The 17,438-nt window shown below is 49.4% G+C and overlaps 7 protein-coding genes across 7 annotated transcripts; 4 read left to right on the forward strand and 3 right to left on the reverse strand.

Annotated features, from left to right (window-relative positions):
• Positions 1 to 1,188: 1,188 nt before the first annotated feature.
• Positions 1,189 to 2,467, forward strand: ANOM_007744 (putative acyl-CoA:6-aminopenicillanic-acid-acyltransferase; the record flags this gene model as incomplete). The annotated part of the gene is made up of 3 exons (XM_015553000.1): positions 1,189 to 1,245; positions 1,337 to 1,741; positions 1,835 to 2,467. 3 exons carry the CDS (start codon positions 1,189 to 1,191, stop codon positions 2,465 to 2,467), a joined length of 1,095 nt encoding a protein of 364 aa, XP_015404453.1.
• Positions 2,468 to 3,118: 651 nt separating this feature from the next.
• ANOM_007745 (histidine phosphatase family protein) lies at positions 3,119 to 3,787 on the forward strand (the record flags this gene model as incomplete). The annotated part of the gene is made up of 1 exon (XM_015553001.1): positions 3,119 to 3,787. One exon carries the CDS (start codon positions 3,119 to 3,121, stop codon positions 3,785 to 3,787), a length of 669 nt encoding a protein of 222 aa, XP_015404452.1.
• A 2,917-nt stretch (positions 3,788 to 6,704) lies between these two features.
• ANOM_007746 (uncharacterized protein) lies at positions 6,705 to 7,190 on the forward strand (the record flags this gene model as incomplete). Its single annotated transcript, XM_015553002.1, has 1 exon — positions 6,705 to 7,190. The coding sequence occupies one exon, from the start codon at positions 6,705 to 6,707 to the stop codon at positions 7,188 to 7,190; it is 486 nt and encodes a 161-aa protein (XP_015404455.1).
• Positions 7,191 to 7,955: 765 nt separating this feature from the next.
• Positions 7,956 to 8,993, forward strand: ANOM_007747 (uncharacterized protein; the record flags this gene model as incomplete). Its single annotated transcript, XM_015553003.1, has 1 exon — positions 7,956 to 8,993. The coding sequence occupies one exon, from the start codon at positions 7,956 to 7,958 to the stop codon at positions 8,991 to 8,993; it is 1,038 nt and encodes a 345-aa protein (XP_015404454.1).
• Positions 8,994 to 9,602: 609 nt separating this feature from the next.
• On the reverse strand, positions 9,603 to 11,246 carry ANOM_007748 (uncharacterized protein; the record flags this gene model as incomplete). The annotated part of the gene is made up of 5 exons (XM_015553004.1): positions 9,603 to 9,897; positions 9,975 to 10,475; positions 10,551 to 10,713; positions 10,799 to 11,008; positions 11,189 to 11,246. The coding sequence occupies 5 exons, from the start codon at positions 11,244 to 11,246 to the stop codon at positions 9,603 to 9,605; spliced, it is 1,227 nt and encodes a 408-aa protein (XP_015404450.1).
• An 828-nt stretch (positions 11,247 to 12,074) lies between these two features.
• ANOM_007749 (monocarboxylate transporter) lies at positions 12,075 to 13,588 on the reverse strand (the record flags this gene model as incomplete). The annotated part of the gene is made up of 4 exons (XM_015553005.1): positions 12,075 to 12,259; positions 12,322 to 12,646; positions 12,699 to 12,946; positions 13,012 to 13,588. 4 exons carry the CDS (start codon positions 13,586 to 13,588, stop codon positions 12,075 to 12,077), a joined length of 1,335 nt encoding a protein of 444 aa, XP_015404449.1.
• A 1,618-nt stretch (positions 13,589 to 15,206) lies between these two features.
• Positions 15,207 to 16,840, reverse strand: ANOM_007750 (Zn(II)2Cys6 transcription factor; the record flags this gene model as incomplete). The annotated part of the gene is made up of 2 exons (XM_015553006.1): positions 15,207 to 16,052; positions 16,124 to 16,840. 2 exons carry the CDS (start codon positions 16,838 to 16,840, stop codon positions 15,207 to 15,209), a joined length of 1,563 nt encoding a protein of 520 aa, XP_015404446.1.
• Positions 16,841 to 17,438: the final 598 nt, after the last annotated feature.

Raw genomic sequence — 17,438 nt, forward strand, 5'->3', positions numbered from 1 at the left:
CTCAGCAACCACACCCTAGTGATCCAAAGGAAGACGCTCCATCCATAATCGAAGCATCAGATATTATTTCCTTGGACGATGCTAAGAAACGGACAGGTATATTTGAGCATTTGGTATATGACATCAAGAAGTTGGTGTTTTGAGTGGTTCTTTTATTCGGGTAAAGAACTGAATTTTCATTTGAATCAATAGTCGATATCCACCCCATACGCACGAATTCGTTGATGGAATAAATAGCTTCTGTAGCCGGCGAAGGACAATCTCATCGGTAGTCCAGTAGTCCTTCGAAACCTCCATCCGTCTGTCCCGTGGGTGGTTATCAAGGTAAACCTCGATATAAGCCTTGCCTTGGAAAAATCAAGCACAGAGATATCTTCAACGCATGAGGGCCTTGCAGTATCGCACGCTTGTAATGTCGAGTATGTTATGGAGTGTTCGAACTGCGCTTAGAGGGGAGGCCAGCTGTTACTACCGGAATTGAAATCGACCCGCTGGCTACTATGCTTTATTTTAATCATTCTACATACATCTGTTTCGCATTCCAAGCCACACTCAGGCACTTTCAAAGAATATGGTAGTCATCCATTGGCTGTCGCGGTTGGTATTCTGGCCTGGGAGTGTCTGAGCGCCGATGCCGGATGTCTTCTTTTATCAACATTGCATAAGGGTACATATTGGCCTGTAGAAATAGAATGTAGCCATTGGGAGCATGGAGAGAATCCGCATCAAGTCCACACGAGTAGACTACCCCATGCATATCCGCCAATATATATAAAGAGAGACCCTGTGGGGCCTTTGTACCCCAATTGCTCCTCCACAAACAGGTTATAATTTTGATGATCAACCTGAGGTGGGTCTTCATTAATACACATATAAGAAACCATGAAACAATCCCAGCAAGCAAGCCAAAGCTCCGATTGCCAGCGCGGAATACGCCTGAAGTTTACCGTTGGAGTTTAAGCCCACATTAGGAGCACAGACCATCCGTTTCCCCATTGGGAAAGTTCACGCGAAAAGTCATTATAAATGGAAAAGGCGGGAAGCAGACGAGAGAGGGAGAGAGAGGGAGTAGTTTGTGAATTGTAATCTCTCTGCTGGCTTCACTAAACAATACTACTTCTTCTTCCCCATAAAATCCCTGGCGGACTCCCAGCACGGCTCACACGGAAGTCGACAAACATATCCATCATGCCATACACCGGCGATATACCTGCAAGGCTGGTGCTGAAAGGCACCCCAAGAGAGGTACGGTCTTTTGAGCCCCATGGGAATGTTCATCTGGATTAATCCCCCTACTTGACTGCTGCTCTCACCGTTATCTAAACACTCCGCACAGATTGGTCTCGCACATGGTCGCCAGCTCCAACCCCAAATCAAGGATCAACTGGAGATTTATCGAGAGATGTTCGAATATACCTCCAAAATGGACTGGCCCCAGGTGCGCGCACTGGCGGAAGAATTTCGCTTGACGGCAGAGCAAACCATTCCCGATATCCACGCGGAGATGCAAGGTATCGCGGACGGCGCGGGGGTGGATTTGCTGGATATCGTGGCGTTAAATTGTCGGAGCGAGATTTCTTTGGGAAGATTTTCAGACGGATGCACAGCGCTTTCGTGGAAGATGAGTGAACAGGCCAGGACCTTGGCGCAGAACTGGGACTGGACCACGAGCGTAGGGAAGAACATGGCGATGGTGCGCATTGAGCAGCCCGGTAAACCGGTGATCCACATGGTGACTGAGGTGAGTTGCATTGGCCCAATTCCATTCGGGACGCAGTGCTCGCGGTGAATCCGATTCACTTGCCACGGATCAGGGTTGATTGTATGGCATTAGGCAGGAATTGTTGGCAAGATCGGATTCAACAGCGCCGGAGTTGGCGTCGGCCTAAATGCCATCAAGGCACCTGTGTGTGACAGCTCGAAAATTCCCATCCACGTCGCTCTCCGGCTATGTCTCGAGAGTGACTCCGTCGACGCAGCCCTAGAACGACTAACCTCCCTCGGGGGTGCAGCTTCGAGTCAACATATCCTCCTTGCCGACAGCTCGAAATCACTGGGACTTGAGTTGTCTCCTCTCGGCGATGTTCATATCGAGGAGGATCAGAACGGAATGATTATACACACAAATCACTTCATCGCGAACGACCGTGTGCGGCAACCGCCATGGCTTCCGGGCTCTACGGTGCGACTATCGCGGTGCCAACAGCTTTGTGACGAACTCATCCAGGAAGGAGTTGCTGGAAACAAGATTACCCCGAGCCTGTTGAGAGAACGGATCTTCTCAGATAGGTATAATGCTCCAGAGGGCATCTGCTGCTCCGAGGATCTATCGTTGCATCCAACCCAACACTGTTCAACATTGTTCAACATCGTGATGCATCTGGAACCAGGCCAGCTGGGGGCCGAGGTCGTTTTCGGGCGTCCTGGGTATGAGGAGGAGAGTACCGTAGTCAAGTTACCATGGTAATTTGGCCATGGCACTCTCGTCTGTTCCGCTGCTTGTCTCAGAACCAAATAACTAGAGTGATGGTGGTTGAGGGCCTTGAATACACATGTTCAGATGATAGAACTCTGGTCCATGTATACTTTCTTGTTAAGAGAATACCATGCCCCGTTAAATACGAAGTCAAACCAGGTCGCCGTTCCTTGTACCCCTGTACGGTGGGAGATATGTAGTGTAGTGTAGATCCTTCGTTACACAACAGGCTCAGAGATTTGCAGTGATGTCGTTCTTTCATCCTTTCACTGTGCCTAATCCTATGCTCCAATACCTGGAATAAAGATACGCGGCGAGGAGGGAAGATTCCGCAGTCTAGATTCTTTTGACTCGAAACTTCCACTTGTGAGAGACTTTGATTTCCAGATTATTCAAAAACCACGGTGAGGCTCACTGGCATTTTTCTCTAATTCTGGAACCGACGTTCTCAAATCTTGCAAGGCTTGAAAGCGTCTCTCTCGCGCCTGGTCCTGCTTCCAACCACATCATGGGCCCCAACCAGCGTGAGTTTTGAAAAAGGAAAAGAAAATCAATAAATAAGGGTACTATAACTATCCAACAGCGCTAACCATTCACCAGACTCAGAATCCCCCGTCTGCCCATTAGTCCACATCATCCGTCATGGACAGTCCCTCCACAACATCGACCGCAATTTACCCCCATCGTGACCCTCCGTTGACGGACGCAGGCCATGAAGCTACTAAGAAAATCAAGGTCCCGGGTATACCAGATCTCATCGTGATCTCGCCCATGACGCGCACCATCCAAACTGCCTTGAATGCCTTCCCTTCTATTCTTGGCTCGACCCCGTTCCAGGCGGAAGTTCAAATTTGGCCTAATCTCCGCGAAGCCCATGGTGCTATCTGCAACCAGGCCCTCTCACGAGCGGAGCTCTCGGCGAAATTCCCACAGTTTAGCTTCTGCGAGTGTCCAGAGGAATGGGATCATCCTCCGCATACCATTGATGGCGCCACGGCTCGCGCGGAGGTGGTGAGGCAGCGCGTGAAAAGGCTCTCGACACAGTACCGCAATATCGTGTTGGTCACTCATCGAGGATTTATTGCGTTCCTCGTCAAAGGAGATCGATATGATGTTTGTGAAACCCGTTCATATCGATTCGGCGTGGCAGAGGAAGCGGAGACAGATTTCTTTCGAGTCGGAATCAATGTTGATACGGAGGAATTGCAAGACTTGGCCCGACGGTTCTTGTGTCGTCCGCGGTTGATGGCGAACCCGCAGAGAGAGATCTATAGGGAATTTCCAAAGGTGCAACAGCATCCTTTAGGTTGAATATGTGCAGTAAATAGTTTAACATGGTATTGAAAATAATATATAAATATCGACCTCGATCTTCTCAATTTAGAATGAATTGTAGACTTAGATTGTAATGTGCAGAGGAATTTCAATCTTTCTATACTTCATCTAGGAGAATAGTTGTGCCGAGGGATTGATCAGCTGATAAACCATAGATCTCTCTTTGACGCGCTCTCTCTCCCTGGCAGACAGAACCTCCTCGAATTAAAGTATACGGCATCAATACCAGGAGATTGAATACCCTGTGCAATTATCCTTGACCAGTCATTCCATAATCGCGTCGTTTACTATAATAAATTTGCTTCCACAGAATTTGCAAGGCGACATTGGAGTCTTGTGGGTCCTGTCGGAGTCTACCCTTTCACTAAAGCTCACCTTCAACTGTGGAGAATGACTATTGTGATCCCCGGCGGATATCGCTCGGCCATTGAATTCAGCTTTGACAAAGAACAATCCGACGCCATTATTCGAATCACCGCCTACCATCGGAAAGACTACTGCCTGTCCGTAATCTGGTACTCGAATCGCGAACACAATGATATCCATCGGTCAATAGTAACACCCTTCCAGCGGAGTTCGACTGTTGGACTTGGCTCCCTCGATCGGCTACCCGCCGAGCTCTTGTTTGACACTTTGTCCCGTCTGGATATGCACTCTTTGTTCAAATTTCGACAGATAAATCTCAGATCCAGGCAGATGGTGGACTCTCTCAACCAGTATAATAGGGTAGTCCCACATGGACTGAATCTTTTTTGCGCCTTGTTACGCACACGAATTGCCACTGACATCACTCTACGCGAATTTTATGAGGCGTTATGTACCAAGACATGTACCCTTTGCGGCGAATTCGGCGGATTTATATCCATCCTGGCTTGGAAGCGATGCTGTTTTAAATGCCTCCAGGAGTCTCCCGAGACACAAGTGCGGAGTCTCGCCTCAGTCCGAAAGCAATTACACATGACCAAAGCTGAACTTAGCCAACTGAGGTCATTCGAGTCCTTGCCTGGAATATACTCAATGAATGAATCTGTACAAAAATCTCGCATTACGATCGTTTCTCTTCATCAGGCTACCTTGATTTGCAGACGGCAATCGCACGCACTCCCGCAAGTTCAACCAGGGAGCTCGGACCGAAATCACAAATTCAACTTTATGGGCTCATGTGCACTCCCTTATTACGACAAACAAACTGGCAAAGTTGAACATGGAATATCGTGTGCTGGGTGTCAACTTGCTATTGAAAAAGATATTATCGGCACCAGGGGCACAAAATGGGGGTATGAGGCTCGAGACAAAGTGTATGCGCAAGACGGCTTTCTCGACCACTTTCGATGGTGTGAACAGGCACAGCTCCTCTGGAGATCTAGTGGCGAAGGTAACAACCAGCCACCCGAGCTACCTGTGTCTGTTCGGACAGGAGGTTACTTTAGAAGAAGGGAGTGAAAATTATATGGAATCCATTTGCTAATTTATTTCAGCCACACTACCGAGTAGTGACAATGGAGAATCCAAACCTACAATACAGCTCGAGTTCACAAGTAGTGAATTATTCTTCCAGAATCCGCCCCATTTGGTCTGTGTATTTCACCTCCGCGTCTGGCTTGACCAGGTGCCTGGAACAGTAATCGCTCGAGTTTTTACCAAATACCTTCCTGACTGGATGACATTTGACATTCGTTCCGCGGCGCTCGTCGCATTGTTCAAACTCCATCTCCTTCCTGCAACCACAAGTATACTGGATATACCTCGACTCGCACATTTTGGCCTAGTAGGTCAAACAAGTTAATCAGGCTGAGGTATAGGGATATCCGTCTCTGTACGGTGTTCTGTAGCCAACTGACCTATCTCCCCGGATACTCGATTACAATGACTAATGCAGAGAAGGGACCTCACTTGAACAATCCAGAGCCTGTATGGTTATGCTGGAGGGCCGTGCTGAACGTTTGCCTATTGCTGATACACCGAAAGAAAAGATTGATTGAAATTGAAGGCTGTACTGTGTATGGGGTGCCCCAAAACGAAAGGTCGTGTCCACTCAGGAAGGTTTGGAAGCATCGCTTATGGGCTGGCAAAGTCAGATAAAGACGGAGAAATGACTACAGGCGATACGCCCTGCTCTTGGCCATCGTTGCCAATCCACTACCCCTCTTCCACATTTGGAGAGGAACGAGGCCTGAACAAACAAACTACCTACCGGAGGCACGGACTTTCACTGTTTCAAGCAGTCTAACCGCGGACATGCATATGTGGTTGAAATGATTGACAAACTGTGTCGAATCTGTGCCGCTCAGCTGGGAGTGAGACCGCGTCTCGGAGACTTTATTAGCCTGCTGAGCCGGTGCTCCTACGCCAACCTGTCAAGAAGAATCCCTGGACGGCATTGCCAGGGATAAAGCGAAACCCAAGAATGTCGATCCCTGAGACAATAGAGTATCTTACTCACAGTTCTCTTCTGAAATTACAAAAGAGGAGACTCGCGGCGGTAAAATCAATTCCAAAGCATATATTATAAAACCAGTTTTCAATCATAGAGAGGGATCCATCAGCGCATATGTCTGCTTCCCAGCCTCCAGAGCATCCGGTCGTCCTGTCCATGGAAGTAGATGACGACGATTCTTTTCATAGTTAATATCGACTGCGAATCGGAAATTCAGTCAAATATGTCGTTATATCTCCTAAGACCTTCGACAGAAATAGGCTTTCATTTCCTGTTCCGTCCCCTCCGAGTCTTCCTTGGGACGATGAATGGACAGTAGCTCACATTTCACGAGACGAAACTAGCGGTGACCTGAAAACTTCCATCTCGAACCGAACACTGGCTGGCGTGATGTGTCAATGGCATCACACCCTTGTTGATTGCTTAGACTTAGAGAAAACCAAACTGCTCACAGCAATGACCTTTGAAGCTGTCTCGCATTCGATTCTTCCCATTATTCTTAAGTCGCCAGAAGCCGTCATTGCTAAAATAGCTCGTTTCGAATGGGAGATTCCTCGTATCGAACGCGAAACAAGAGCCTACCAGCTGCTTGAGGGCTCAGGGCTGGCACCACGCTTCCTCGGCCATGTTCACGAGAATGGACGCATCATGGGGTTTCTATTAGAGAAGGTGAAAGGACGCCCTGCTTCCATGCAGGATCTGGGTATCTGCGAAACAGCCTTGGGGAAGCTCCACGGATTAGGATTCTTACACGGGGACGCAAACCGATATAATTTTCTTCCCACGGAAGAGGGGGTCAAACTCCTTGACTTTGAACGTCTTCAGGAAAGTGCTAGCCCGGAATCAATGCGCAAGGAGGTAGAAAGTGTACGTGTGGAACTGACTGAGGAGTCAGGACCTGGCGGGGCTTTATCTTCCCGGGTGGTACCAATTGAACCATGAAACTCAAGGCGCCGGTGTATGGCCCTCCTAGACTATTTCGAGCGTAATTGCCAGAACATAAGAACTAGGAATCTCACTTCAGCCAGGGAGCATAAGCACGGAATGCATGATGGTGCGCTTAGTTGCAAAGGTAATGATCTAACTATGAGACCCAAGAGTTGAACCGCGATCCTCCAAGAGTCGACCGAGTGAATTCACAGGCATGGGCTGTGGACAAGCTATTTATCCACTCTGAAAGCAGCAGAAAGAAACCAATAACTGGATAACTTTTCCCACAGATAATACTCCAAGGACCAGTTCCTCCACCCCCTTCCCACGGATCTCGAGAACTTCATACATAGCGATTTCTGACACATTTGCCGTCATGTCTGACCCTAATATCTTAGATCTATTGATTAGTACGTTCCGGGTGGACCCGCGATTCTCTCCTCCCACGTCAGTGTTCTGTCCTCAGAATACTCTATCTCTTGGATAGTCTGGTGCCTCACGCCGAAACCCACAGCAGCTCCGTTTCGCTTGATATGTTGAGAGTCTCTGTCGAGAGCAGGGCACTGGTGATCATGAACTGCCCTCGTGGTATCACGTGTCCCAGGCAGAGACGAGGCTCCCAAGGCGGCAACAGGCAGCCCCTCATTATACGGGAGTCATTCGACTTGTCCATCTCTCAGTCGAACACGGCGAGTTTCACGAGAGCAAACCCTCCTCCATCAACAACGGCGCTTCAATTGGCCAATAGCCCCAACAGCACATTCATCAGACCCAACCATGAGCGAAGCTCTGTGCCCTCCCAGGTTCTCATTTGAGCACGATCAACGCCAAAGTCCGTTGTTCTCACGTCTCCCATCCGAGGTGCGCGCGGAGATCTTCGCGTTTGTTCTGTCCAGCTATGATGACATGGCTCGAGCATATCAAAAAGAAACCTACTGGACTCGACCGGGCCATTATGGACCGCAGCATGTCTCCACAGACCTCCTGAGAACGTGCAAGCGAATCTACACGGAAGCGTGGTTTATGCCATTCATTTACGCCGAGCATACGGAGTACCTCACCGCGATGGACAGAAAGCCACGGTCGGCCACATGGAGTGACTGTCTCCAGATAATGGACGCCGACTATGCGAAACTCCAACCACGTTTTGTTCGCATCTTCGCGCAAATGTGGGTACTCGAGCCGGGCGACCGGTTCCAAGAGACACTGGACATGCAGCATTTCTATCCCAAGAAGATCACACTCACCATTCGATATACCGACTTCTGGTTTTGGGAGGACGATGAACCGCTCCGGATTGATTCAACCTGGGTGAATAAGGTTCGTTTCCCACACAGTGTCTCGCGGTTTTGTATCGAATTTGAATCGATTGAGCGACGAAAAAATGAGGTGGACTATATCGCCCGCGAAGCCGCAGAGAAGTGGTACTTCCGTCGGAAAGATGGGTTCCTACTTACTCCATGTGAAAGCGAGACGTCGGTGTTCAAATGGACTGGTAGCTCATGTTTGGGGAATGAGCGCTGGATCCGCGATGAGGTTCGACCAGGAGAATTGGATTATCATGTTAGGACAGTGACATGGAAGCGATCGAGAGAGCAAGAGGCGCGGCCCCGCTGTCCGTGTCTCCAAGTCCCCGATTCCATGCAACGGGAATTACCCCCATACCTTACGGGTCCTCCATTTCTGTTTGTTGATGACCTTCGCACGGCTGCAATACCTAGCAGTGTGCCCGCTGCTGAAGCATATGAAGCGCTGGAGAAATATCGCGAGGCTCATAATCCAGACTACGACTCCTATGACGATAGTGATGATTAATATTGATGAGACCTCCGGAGCACACTTCAGGTATCGGGGATTCAAGCATAGATGGCCTTTAGGAGCCTACTCAAGTTAGGGCATGTTAGAGCTTCCCGTGAAAAGGGTGTTGCTGAACATCGCAATGAGAGGGAGGGCAGTCAGCTAAGCCGCCCTGGACAACGACTGAGGTGGATGATCTCCGTGGGAAAGATGGACTAGTGAGCTGAGACCTAGCACCAGATCGGAGGTCATGTTTTGACGGTTGTAATCTTTGGTGTGTGCGCGCCATTTGAGATTGAAGACGTGAGGCGCATTCGTGCGGGCGATGTACGCTCAACTTGCGGCCTGGATGGAGCAGAAGCCGCTGAAAACCCGAGTAGGCACCAGGATTGAGGGTAGATAAATGCTCAAACCGGATGGAAAGGGAAGATACCATCAAAGCCGAAAGCTGAATCGAATATGCGGTAGCTTGGTACAAGGCCTGGGTCTGGGCCTTTAGCCCACTTCCTACATGCACTACGAAACTCCACTAGAAAGACGATGTCGTGGCTACATGCCATGGTACCGTCATGCTATGGGTTAGGTGAGAGAGGGCCTCACGTCGTATTGACTTAGTCTACCATGGATTCAGCTGCTTATCTCCCTTGCCAATGCCATATCTGGCGACAATATGCTCCGATACGGTCGATCGAGCATTTGCCTAGTAAACGCACCTTGCGCATCCCACTCTATTTTCAATCTACGTCGCTTCTCCAAGTGAGTCTGCCCGCGATAGGGTCTCTCGATGGGCCCGATGCGAGTGTCATTCTCAAAGTCCACGAAGTGTGACTGATCGACACCGCGCATGATGGAGATGCACTCATTGTTGTACGCCCCCACCTTACCACTGTTCCTTACCTCTGCATGCCAGATCAAGTTGTTCCTTATATTTGGCCGTCCTTAGCATCAAATTACTTGGTTCCGGGCAACTCAGTAGGAGAAAGAGGTTGAAATACGCACTGCCAGTATCGGACATCGTGCAAGGACATAGCCGACTCCACCTCGGGCGTCTTGACTGGCCGTGAATCCCATTGAAAGTTAAACCCAGTCTTGATGGCATCGGGGCAGTCATGCACCATTTTCTTCCAGGTGTTGATAGTGCGTACAAGGCCGTCAGCGTTCAACTCATGTAATCCGACCACACCGAACTGTTTAAAATCACCCTTTGCGCACAGGACTTCCCGTGCGTCGCTGGCGTTCTGGATGGGAACGTCACCTCCGGTGGCAACCATGGGTTGCAGATCATAGAGTGCTTTCAAGGGGACTTGCGGTTCCTCAGCGCCGGTGTACCGCGCGGCGATGACCAGGGATGGAGTGCGAGTGGGTGGTGGAGTACCGATCATCATCAAGCCTGCAACCTCATACCGGGCATCTGCCATCTGTCTCTTCATCACTGGAGCCACCTCCGTTGCCCGTTCGAGTGGGAAGATAAAAGCTCCGATCCAAATCAGGCCCTTTTGCCTACGGAGGAGGGAGAGTGGGTGTGCACGGATTGTGAGTTCGGTTACCAGCCCGAAGAACTGTCCTGCACCTCACAGAGCCAACAGGAGATCAGGATGCTCTTCGTTCGCCACCTCGATCAGCTTCCCACCGTCCTTAGCCGTGATAAGCCGCGCGGACACGATTTGATCGGACCCAAACCCTGTGATTGAGGACGTGATGGAGACCCCACCGCCGAGAAAATAGGAGATCGCACCGACTGTATTGCCACTTCCAAGTGCCGAACGGAATGATTAGCAAGATTCGAGACTGGCGGCCTCCCGGGCATGGAGCAATGCATGTACCTGTGAACAGACCTGCTTCGGCCAGACGCATGCCCACTTGTTTGGATAGAGCCCTGCTGACAAAATTAGCGGTCTTTGTATCTGTATCCACACTCACATCAACGTAGCCACTAAGGTCGATAATTATTCCCTCCACACCGATCGTCGACCAGGCGCTATGGCCGCCACAGGTGGTCACAAAGGGAATGGGCGACTGGAGCGCCATTAAACCTATGATTGGTGTCAACCATACAAGCCTTCAGAGCCGTAAAGTAGGACCTTCACTGTTTTGAGACAATCATCTTCAGACCGGGGGAGGATAATAGCAGTGGGGGGTCCTTCGGTCGATGCCGGTCCAACGCCTGAGACGTTCGTGAAATCGAGGGTCCTGAGGATCGTGAAGGATCTCACAGTCAGGCGTGACAGTGGCCCGGAGAGCTGGTAGATCCCACAGGATATTATCAGACATGATCGCGGATAGATCTGCGATGGGAATACGGGCGAAAGTGGGTGTGTCAGGGAGATGAATGAAAAGTACGAGGGACGGGATGATGTGGCAGAAGAAAAGGCATGCGAGTCATGATCCCTGACTAGCTTCCATCTCAAAGAAAGGATCTTGGACAAAGCCTGCATTACCCGTACTTTACTTATATAATACTTGGCCCGGACGTGCCCACTGGTCCTCAGGCGATCCCAGCAGCCTCTGCAGGAACTGTATCTATCTTCGGCTTTGGGTTTGACTATAACTTCGCTATAACACCTCCGAGATACTTCACACACTCAAGATTATACAAGGCCGCGTGGCAGGGGGAGCGTGGCAAAGTATCTAAATGTAATGACAAATGCCAGGTTTTGCTTCAAGTAAGCAAGCGGGTTGGGAAGGGGTTAAGGGTCTGTAAAGATGTACGAGTCTCACTTTAACCCCTGAACAAGGTGTTTACTTCTTCCCTTGGTAGGACGCCAGAGGGTTTATTAAGATACTAGATGAAGATCATGGTGAATGCGAGGAACCCTATCCTGATGCCCGCGAGCTTCGGAGCCAGGTAGTGAATGCCTTGAAAGACAGCAGATAAAAGGCACTACACAATACTATAAATCTCTCCAATCTCTGGCAATATCCAATGCAGAAGATACGGCGCAGTCTAGATGTCATATTCCAGCAGGATTCCGACTTCGCTCCGATAGTAATGGGAAAGTGATATACGTTACTCAAGTTCAGTCAGGATAAGAATCATATTCCTGAAGCTGGAACTGAAATCAGACGCCTCCGCAGATCTGGGATTGTGGCTTGGCCCAGCTAAACAACAACAGCCCTAGAAACCCATAACCGAGTCCACACAAACAAGGCACCCGAAAGGGTCAGGGAGATACCAGTAAACAATTGCATTCCAAGATAATTGGTCCCCCCGGCATTCTCAAGAAGCTGTCCGGCGATCGGCCCCGTTGCAAGCACTGCGAATGAAGAGATAGTGATGCAGATTCCTGCGTAACACATAGTACTTCCATCAGTATAGTATCCCAAGAAAGACACAAGGAATCCTCACCGTTCCAAAAGCCAATAACATCTGTCGTCGGCGCCAGCATAGAGACACAAGGTGAGAAAATCGCCTGTAGCGCGCCCGAGAGCATTCCATATGCTACTGCCCACACGACGACACCTGGGATGCTGTGTGAGCCGATCCAAGCAAAGGAAATCACGGCACAAGTAAAGGTGGCCGCAATAACCGAGTTAAAAAAGCCCAGGCCAGAGTCAGCTATCATGCCCAGGGCATAGCAGCCGAAGAAGGCGCCCGCATTCAGGATTGCTGCATCGTAGAATCCTAGGCTTGCCGAGGCACCGCGCTGGATGGCATAAGGAGTGATGTAAAACTCGAAGGGATTGTCAGCGCATCGATCAATTTAACTGGCTGGTACCACTCACCCACGGTACATAAATGCCTAGGTTCATGAGGAAAATAGCAAATGTGAGCAACATAGTTCGACGGTCGGTAAAGTATTGTCTTAGAGGCAGGGACCTCTGCTCCATCACATAGGGGAACCGACGCTGAACTAGTAACATAGCCACAACCATGATGCCAAGCTGCATGAAACCAATAATCCGTAGAGTCCAACCGTATGACACACCCTCAAAATTGAGAAGTCGGTTTGCGAGAACGGGCCAAATGATACCTGGGGTTAAAATATGGCATAAGTAGTTAGACCGTGATAGTTCACCGATTCAAATGAACACATACCTCCAGCCATCTGGCCAGACATGACGAAGCCAACGGCAAATCCACGGCGTTTCAAGAACCATTGTGACTGAATAGCCAGAGCCGGTGTGAAGATAAAGCCCATTCCAAGTGCCACGCAAAACCCCTGGGAGAGCAGAAATTGATAGAATTTGGTCGAGACAGAGGACATCATATTGCCCAGGACCATGAAGAATGTTCCCACGGCAAGAGGTAAAGCAGGCCCGTGCTTATCAGACAAAGTCCCAGACCAGATGCCAAAGAAGTAACAACCCCAAACCTGAACGCTGCCGATCCACGCGATATCAGATGTGCTGGAGCCTGGAAGGACGGTTGTCTTGAAGTAACTCTGGAACACAGATCCCCCGCTGAGGAACCCAATGCTAGCAACAAACGACAGAAATCCTCCCAGCGCCGTGCGCCAGGCTTGGACACCACCGTCCTGGAAGGAATCACTATTGTCAGTCGCCGCATCTTCTAAGCTAGCCCCAGTTTCCACGTCCTTCTGGGCAAATTCAATGTGACTGTGGTCAGCTCGTGCTTCCTGTGTCTTCTTGTCTGTCTCACTGTCTGCGGACATGTCGATATCTCCGATAAATGAAGTCTTGGGCTGGGGAAAAATAGATAGCATGTTTCTGGTAAAGAAGATTTAATGTTGACTCTTAGCATGCTTCCCTTGGTACAATGGATACTCGGAAACGGCCTTTATATATGCGGAGGATGTCGGGGAAGGTACAAGCGGCACAATTGTTACTATCGCCAACACGAACCATATCAGAATATCAAACGTGTGTAAGGTTCAAGCAGGTTTGCAGGCGATTGGCCATGCATGCAGCCTTTGATCATAGACCATCATCAGACTCCACAAGATGTCATCCTGAACTCATTTCTCCTCTTCCCCGCCGTTGCACGAGCTTGGTCGAGACGCCATATTGGCAAGTGAACAAGATCCCCCTCCCTCATCGTGGCTATCGGTGCGTAACAATTGCCCAGATTAGCTAGAGCCCAAGCAGATCCAGACCTTCACTCCCTTAGTTGGGAAGCTTATACAGTTCGATGTGGCGGCTACAGATAAGGGTCGGTTACAGATAAGAGTGCACTGGACCAGGCTCCAGTAAGCTTAAGCTAAGTGTAGACAAGGTTGTCGATTCCAAAAGGTAATTAGGCATTTACAATAATCAGATTACAAGTTTGAAAAGGATAAACCTCGCAGATAGACGCCATGGGATCAGTCCTCCTGGACTAAGTGGTTTTAGAGATACATATGTGTAAGATTGATTGCAATAACTGCAGCTCTAACATTGGCTTGGGATTAGAAAGGGAACTGACTAGATAGGGTGCCGCATGGATTTCTTCTGCCTTTGAATCGAGATCGATACGATGTACTCGACGCTGTTATGTGTCTGTCTTCTTAATTTATCCTAGGGAAAAGGGGTGCGATGATACAAAGTAATCTATCCAGTTCGAGATTTAAGATTTCGCCTCACTTTTGCGGGGTTCAGATGGTTCCATAGTTCTGGTAGACCCCACAATTGGAATATTTAATAGTGCAGGAATTTGTGGAAACGAAGTGAAATAAAATTTTATATGAAAATAAAAGGCCTGGGCTTTCCCTGTACTCCGAGGCCCGAGGCGGTATGTTATTAACTTGCCCTCCCCAGCTAGGGAGCTGTGATCGTGAATGGTAGCTTTCAATAGATAAGACTTTCAATGATCTCCTTCTCTGCGAAATTTAGTTTTTCTGGGGTACGTGTGGTGGGGGCCCGTGGGATGCTGAAGGATTGTCCTCACAGCTAAAGACCTCTTCGTATTGCGGATTGTTTGTAAGATGTAATGGTAAAGCCCGAGATGGCAGTAACATCATTCGAGCCTTATGCGTGCCAGTGATTAATAGATCGAGTATGTTTCTTTCCCCGGCTTGAGCTTTAGCTTTTTGCCGGCCTCCGTAATATTTCATATTATAGGCGTGACTGGATCCTTGGCGATCAATAATTGCTGTATCAGCACAATCTGCCTTCGAGGCTATATACACGCTCGGCGTATCAGGCTTCCCATCGACACTGTAATGCCTGGCTGGTTTATGCTCGGTGCAATTGCAATTGATATTTGCTTGTGTTGCCAATTAGACCAGCGCCAGCTGAAGTAAACCGAGCATTTGAGAATAATTGTAGCTGGCCATGTCTCTGTTCATTGTTTATTTATATAACACCATAATGCAGTCCGTGTCTTCTCATCAACAGCCCCAGACCGTATGGCCCAAACGCATATTCGTCAGGATCATCCCAGAGCAATTGGAGCAGAACGCTCGCTTGGGCGGTGTTTCTCATCAAGTAATGATTATGGATCAAGAGATGCGTGATCAAATTACGCTGCTCTTTTTTCATCAAGCAAGATCCAATTACCATAATCGGCCACATCAAGAGGCAGGAATAGTTCGATGCGAGCATCCCGGGGAGATCGTGGACGGCTCGATCCAGCAAGGGCTGAAGGTGATGCACTCGCACGGAGTCATGTTTGGAGAATGGTGAGACGGCGGTTTCCAAAAAAACCAGTAAAGCTATTCGAAACACGCCCAATGCTGTGCTGTGCCCGGGAAGCACCTCAGTGTCGGGGTGTTCTATCGTGGAAATGTCCAAATGGTCGATGCGCATCTTCAGTTGATTATATGTCTCATAGCGGTCCAGTGGCAGACTGGTACCCGTTGATGGCTGTGCCTCTTGCTCTCCCCCAAAGAGAGAGATGGAGGATATGAGTTCGAACAGACTGTGGAACCCACTGAACATGACACCAAATGCGCCCAAATCACGTAAGTCATCCAGTGACTGCAGAAACGAGTCATAGATCAGAGTCCGATTGCAATTCATGTTGAATGGTGTGATGCTGTTGGATAGGACAATGTAAGAATACACTTCGGCTACAAATCCAAACAGCTTTCTCTCTGCACTGGACGTGAGCTGGTGGCGACAGTTTCGCAGGCGTAGGATCAAATGACGACCGGCGCGCAGGTGGGTAAAAGGGGATCCGTCCAGGTGTCCAGAGACCACCTTCATGATTCCGACCAAGTCAGATAGACGAAAGATTGATTCGAAATTGTGTCCCCAGGGGGATGGCTCACCTCATAGTGAAAAAGGATTACAATCGCCAATGCTACTCGAATGAGTACAAGAGGTTCGAGCAGCGTCGACTCATTATTCAACACCCGATGAAGACTCTGCACCGCTAAGGAATAATGTCGGGAGGTTGCCTGTTGGATTGCATGGCTGTCCGGTAGTTTATACAGGAGATGGCCCCCACTTAGAGCGAGAATGCCGTTCATTAACAGATCATCACTGTAGGCGACCGGTAGCAGCCAAGAAACGAAAGGTGTATCAGGTGCCGGGGCTAGCTTAGGACCCGTCACGTCCAGATAGTGTGACAGTAGGACTTGTGATTCCGGTAGTAACATCGCTCGTCTCGGACTCACAAAAGTTTTTAGCTCCGAACACCATGACGCAATGTGATTTTCCCTCTCATCCGGAGAGCGATCGGCGATGTCCGAGGACAAATTGGAATCCATGCTGGCGGGCCGAGCAGAAGAAGACGTGGATGCAGGTGCATTTTTGGTTTCCGGGTGACCGAAACCCCTGGTTAGATCCCGTTCGCGAGGAAGAGCATCATCCAGAATCTGTGGCCCAGAATCGAGACCAAAAATCCGGACTATATGGGGAGGCCACGCGCATTTTAACTTGTTGCGTGTGCACGCGCGACATTGCGGTTTCGTCTCATCGCATTTCTTTTTCCGTTGACGGCAGCAGAGGCAACCGGTCCGGGTGCGCGGAATTCTTCGGTTCATTTTCACAATCGCAGTTGGACTGAGGACGGTTTCCAAGTGGGTGGATAGAGTGGAGGAGTGCTATGAAGGTGCATTCAACTTCCCCGGACATAAGTTGTAGCAAATGTGGCGATTGCGGGGACCCATGCTGGAGACTTGCGTGGATCGGCTGATAGCCGCGGCTACAGATAAGGATTTAGCCTTTCATCGCGCCAGGTTCCTCATCCGCCAACCCCAAAGATCCTAACTCGGGACAGTGTGGGCATTCCACTGGGGATCGACGTGAGGGAGACTGGAAACGGTGGAGAGTTCTCCCGATCACATGACCGGGGTCCCGTGGGTGGCCACGTGATGACGTCGTTCTATTTGTTTACTCCACGCATCCAAGTCTCGCTTCAACGGTATAGCAACTGCTGCAAGATGAGGGAGCGGATGACCGCGTGGGTAAAAGATTAACGTGTAGACTGAGAAATGACTTCAAATGTTGCCAATAATATTTAATCAATTAATTCAAACTAGACTAACCATTGCAACCAATGATAGAAGGGGTGACGTCCTGGAATATATATCACGACGCGAAAGATTTGGAAAAGGTAACAACACAACACATCACCGATCA

The sequence above is a fragment of the Aspergillus nomiae genome (assembly GCF_001204775.2).
Source record: "Aspergillus nomiae NRRL 13137 chromosome Unknown contig00263, whole genome shotgun sequence".
Taxonomy (NCBI): domain Eukaryota; kingdom Fungi; phylum Ascomycota; class Eurotiomycetes; order Eurotiales; family Aspergillaceae; genus Aspergillus; species Aspergillus nomiae.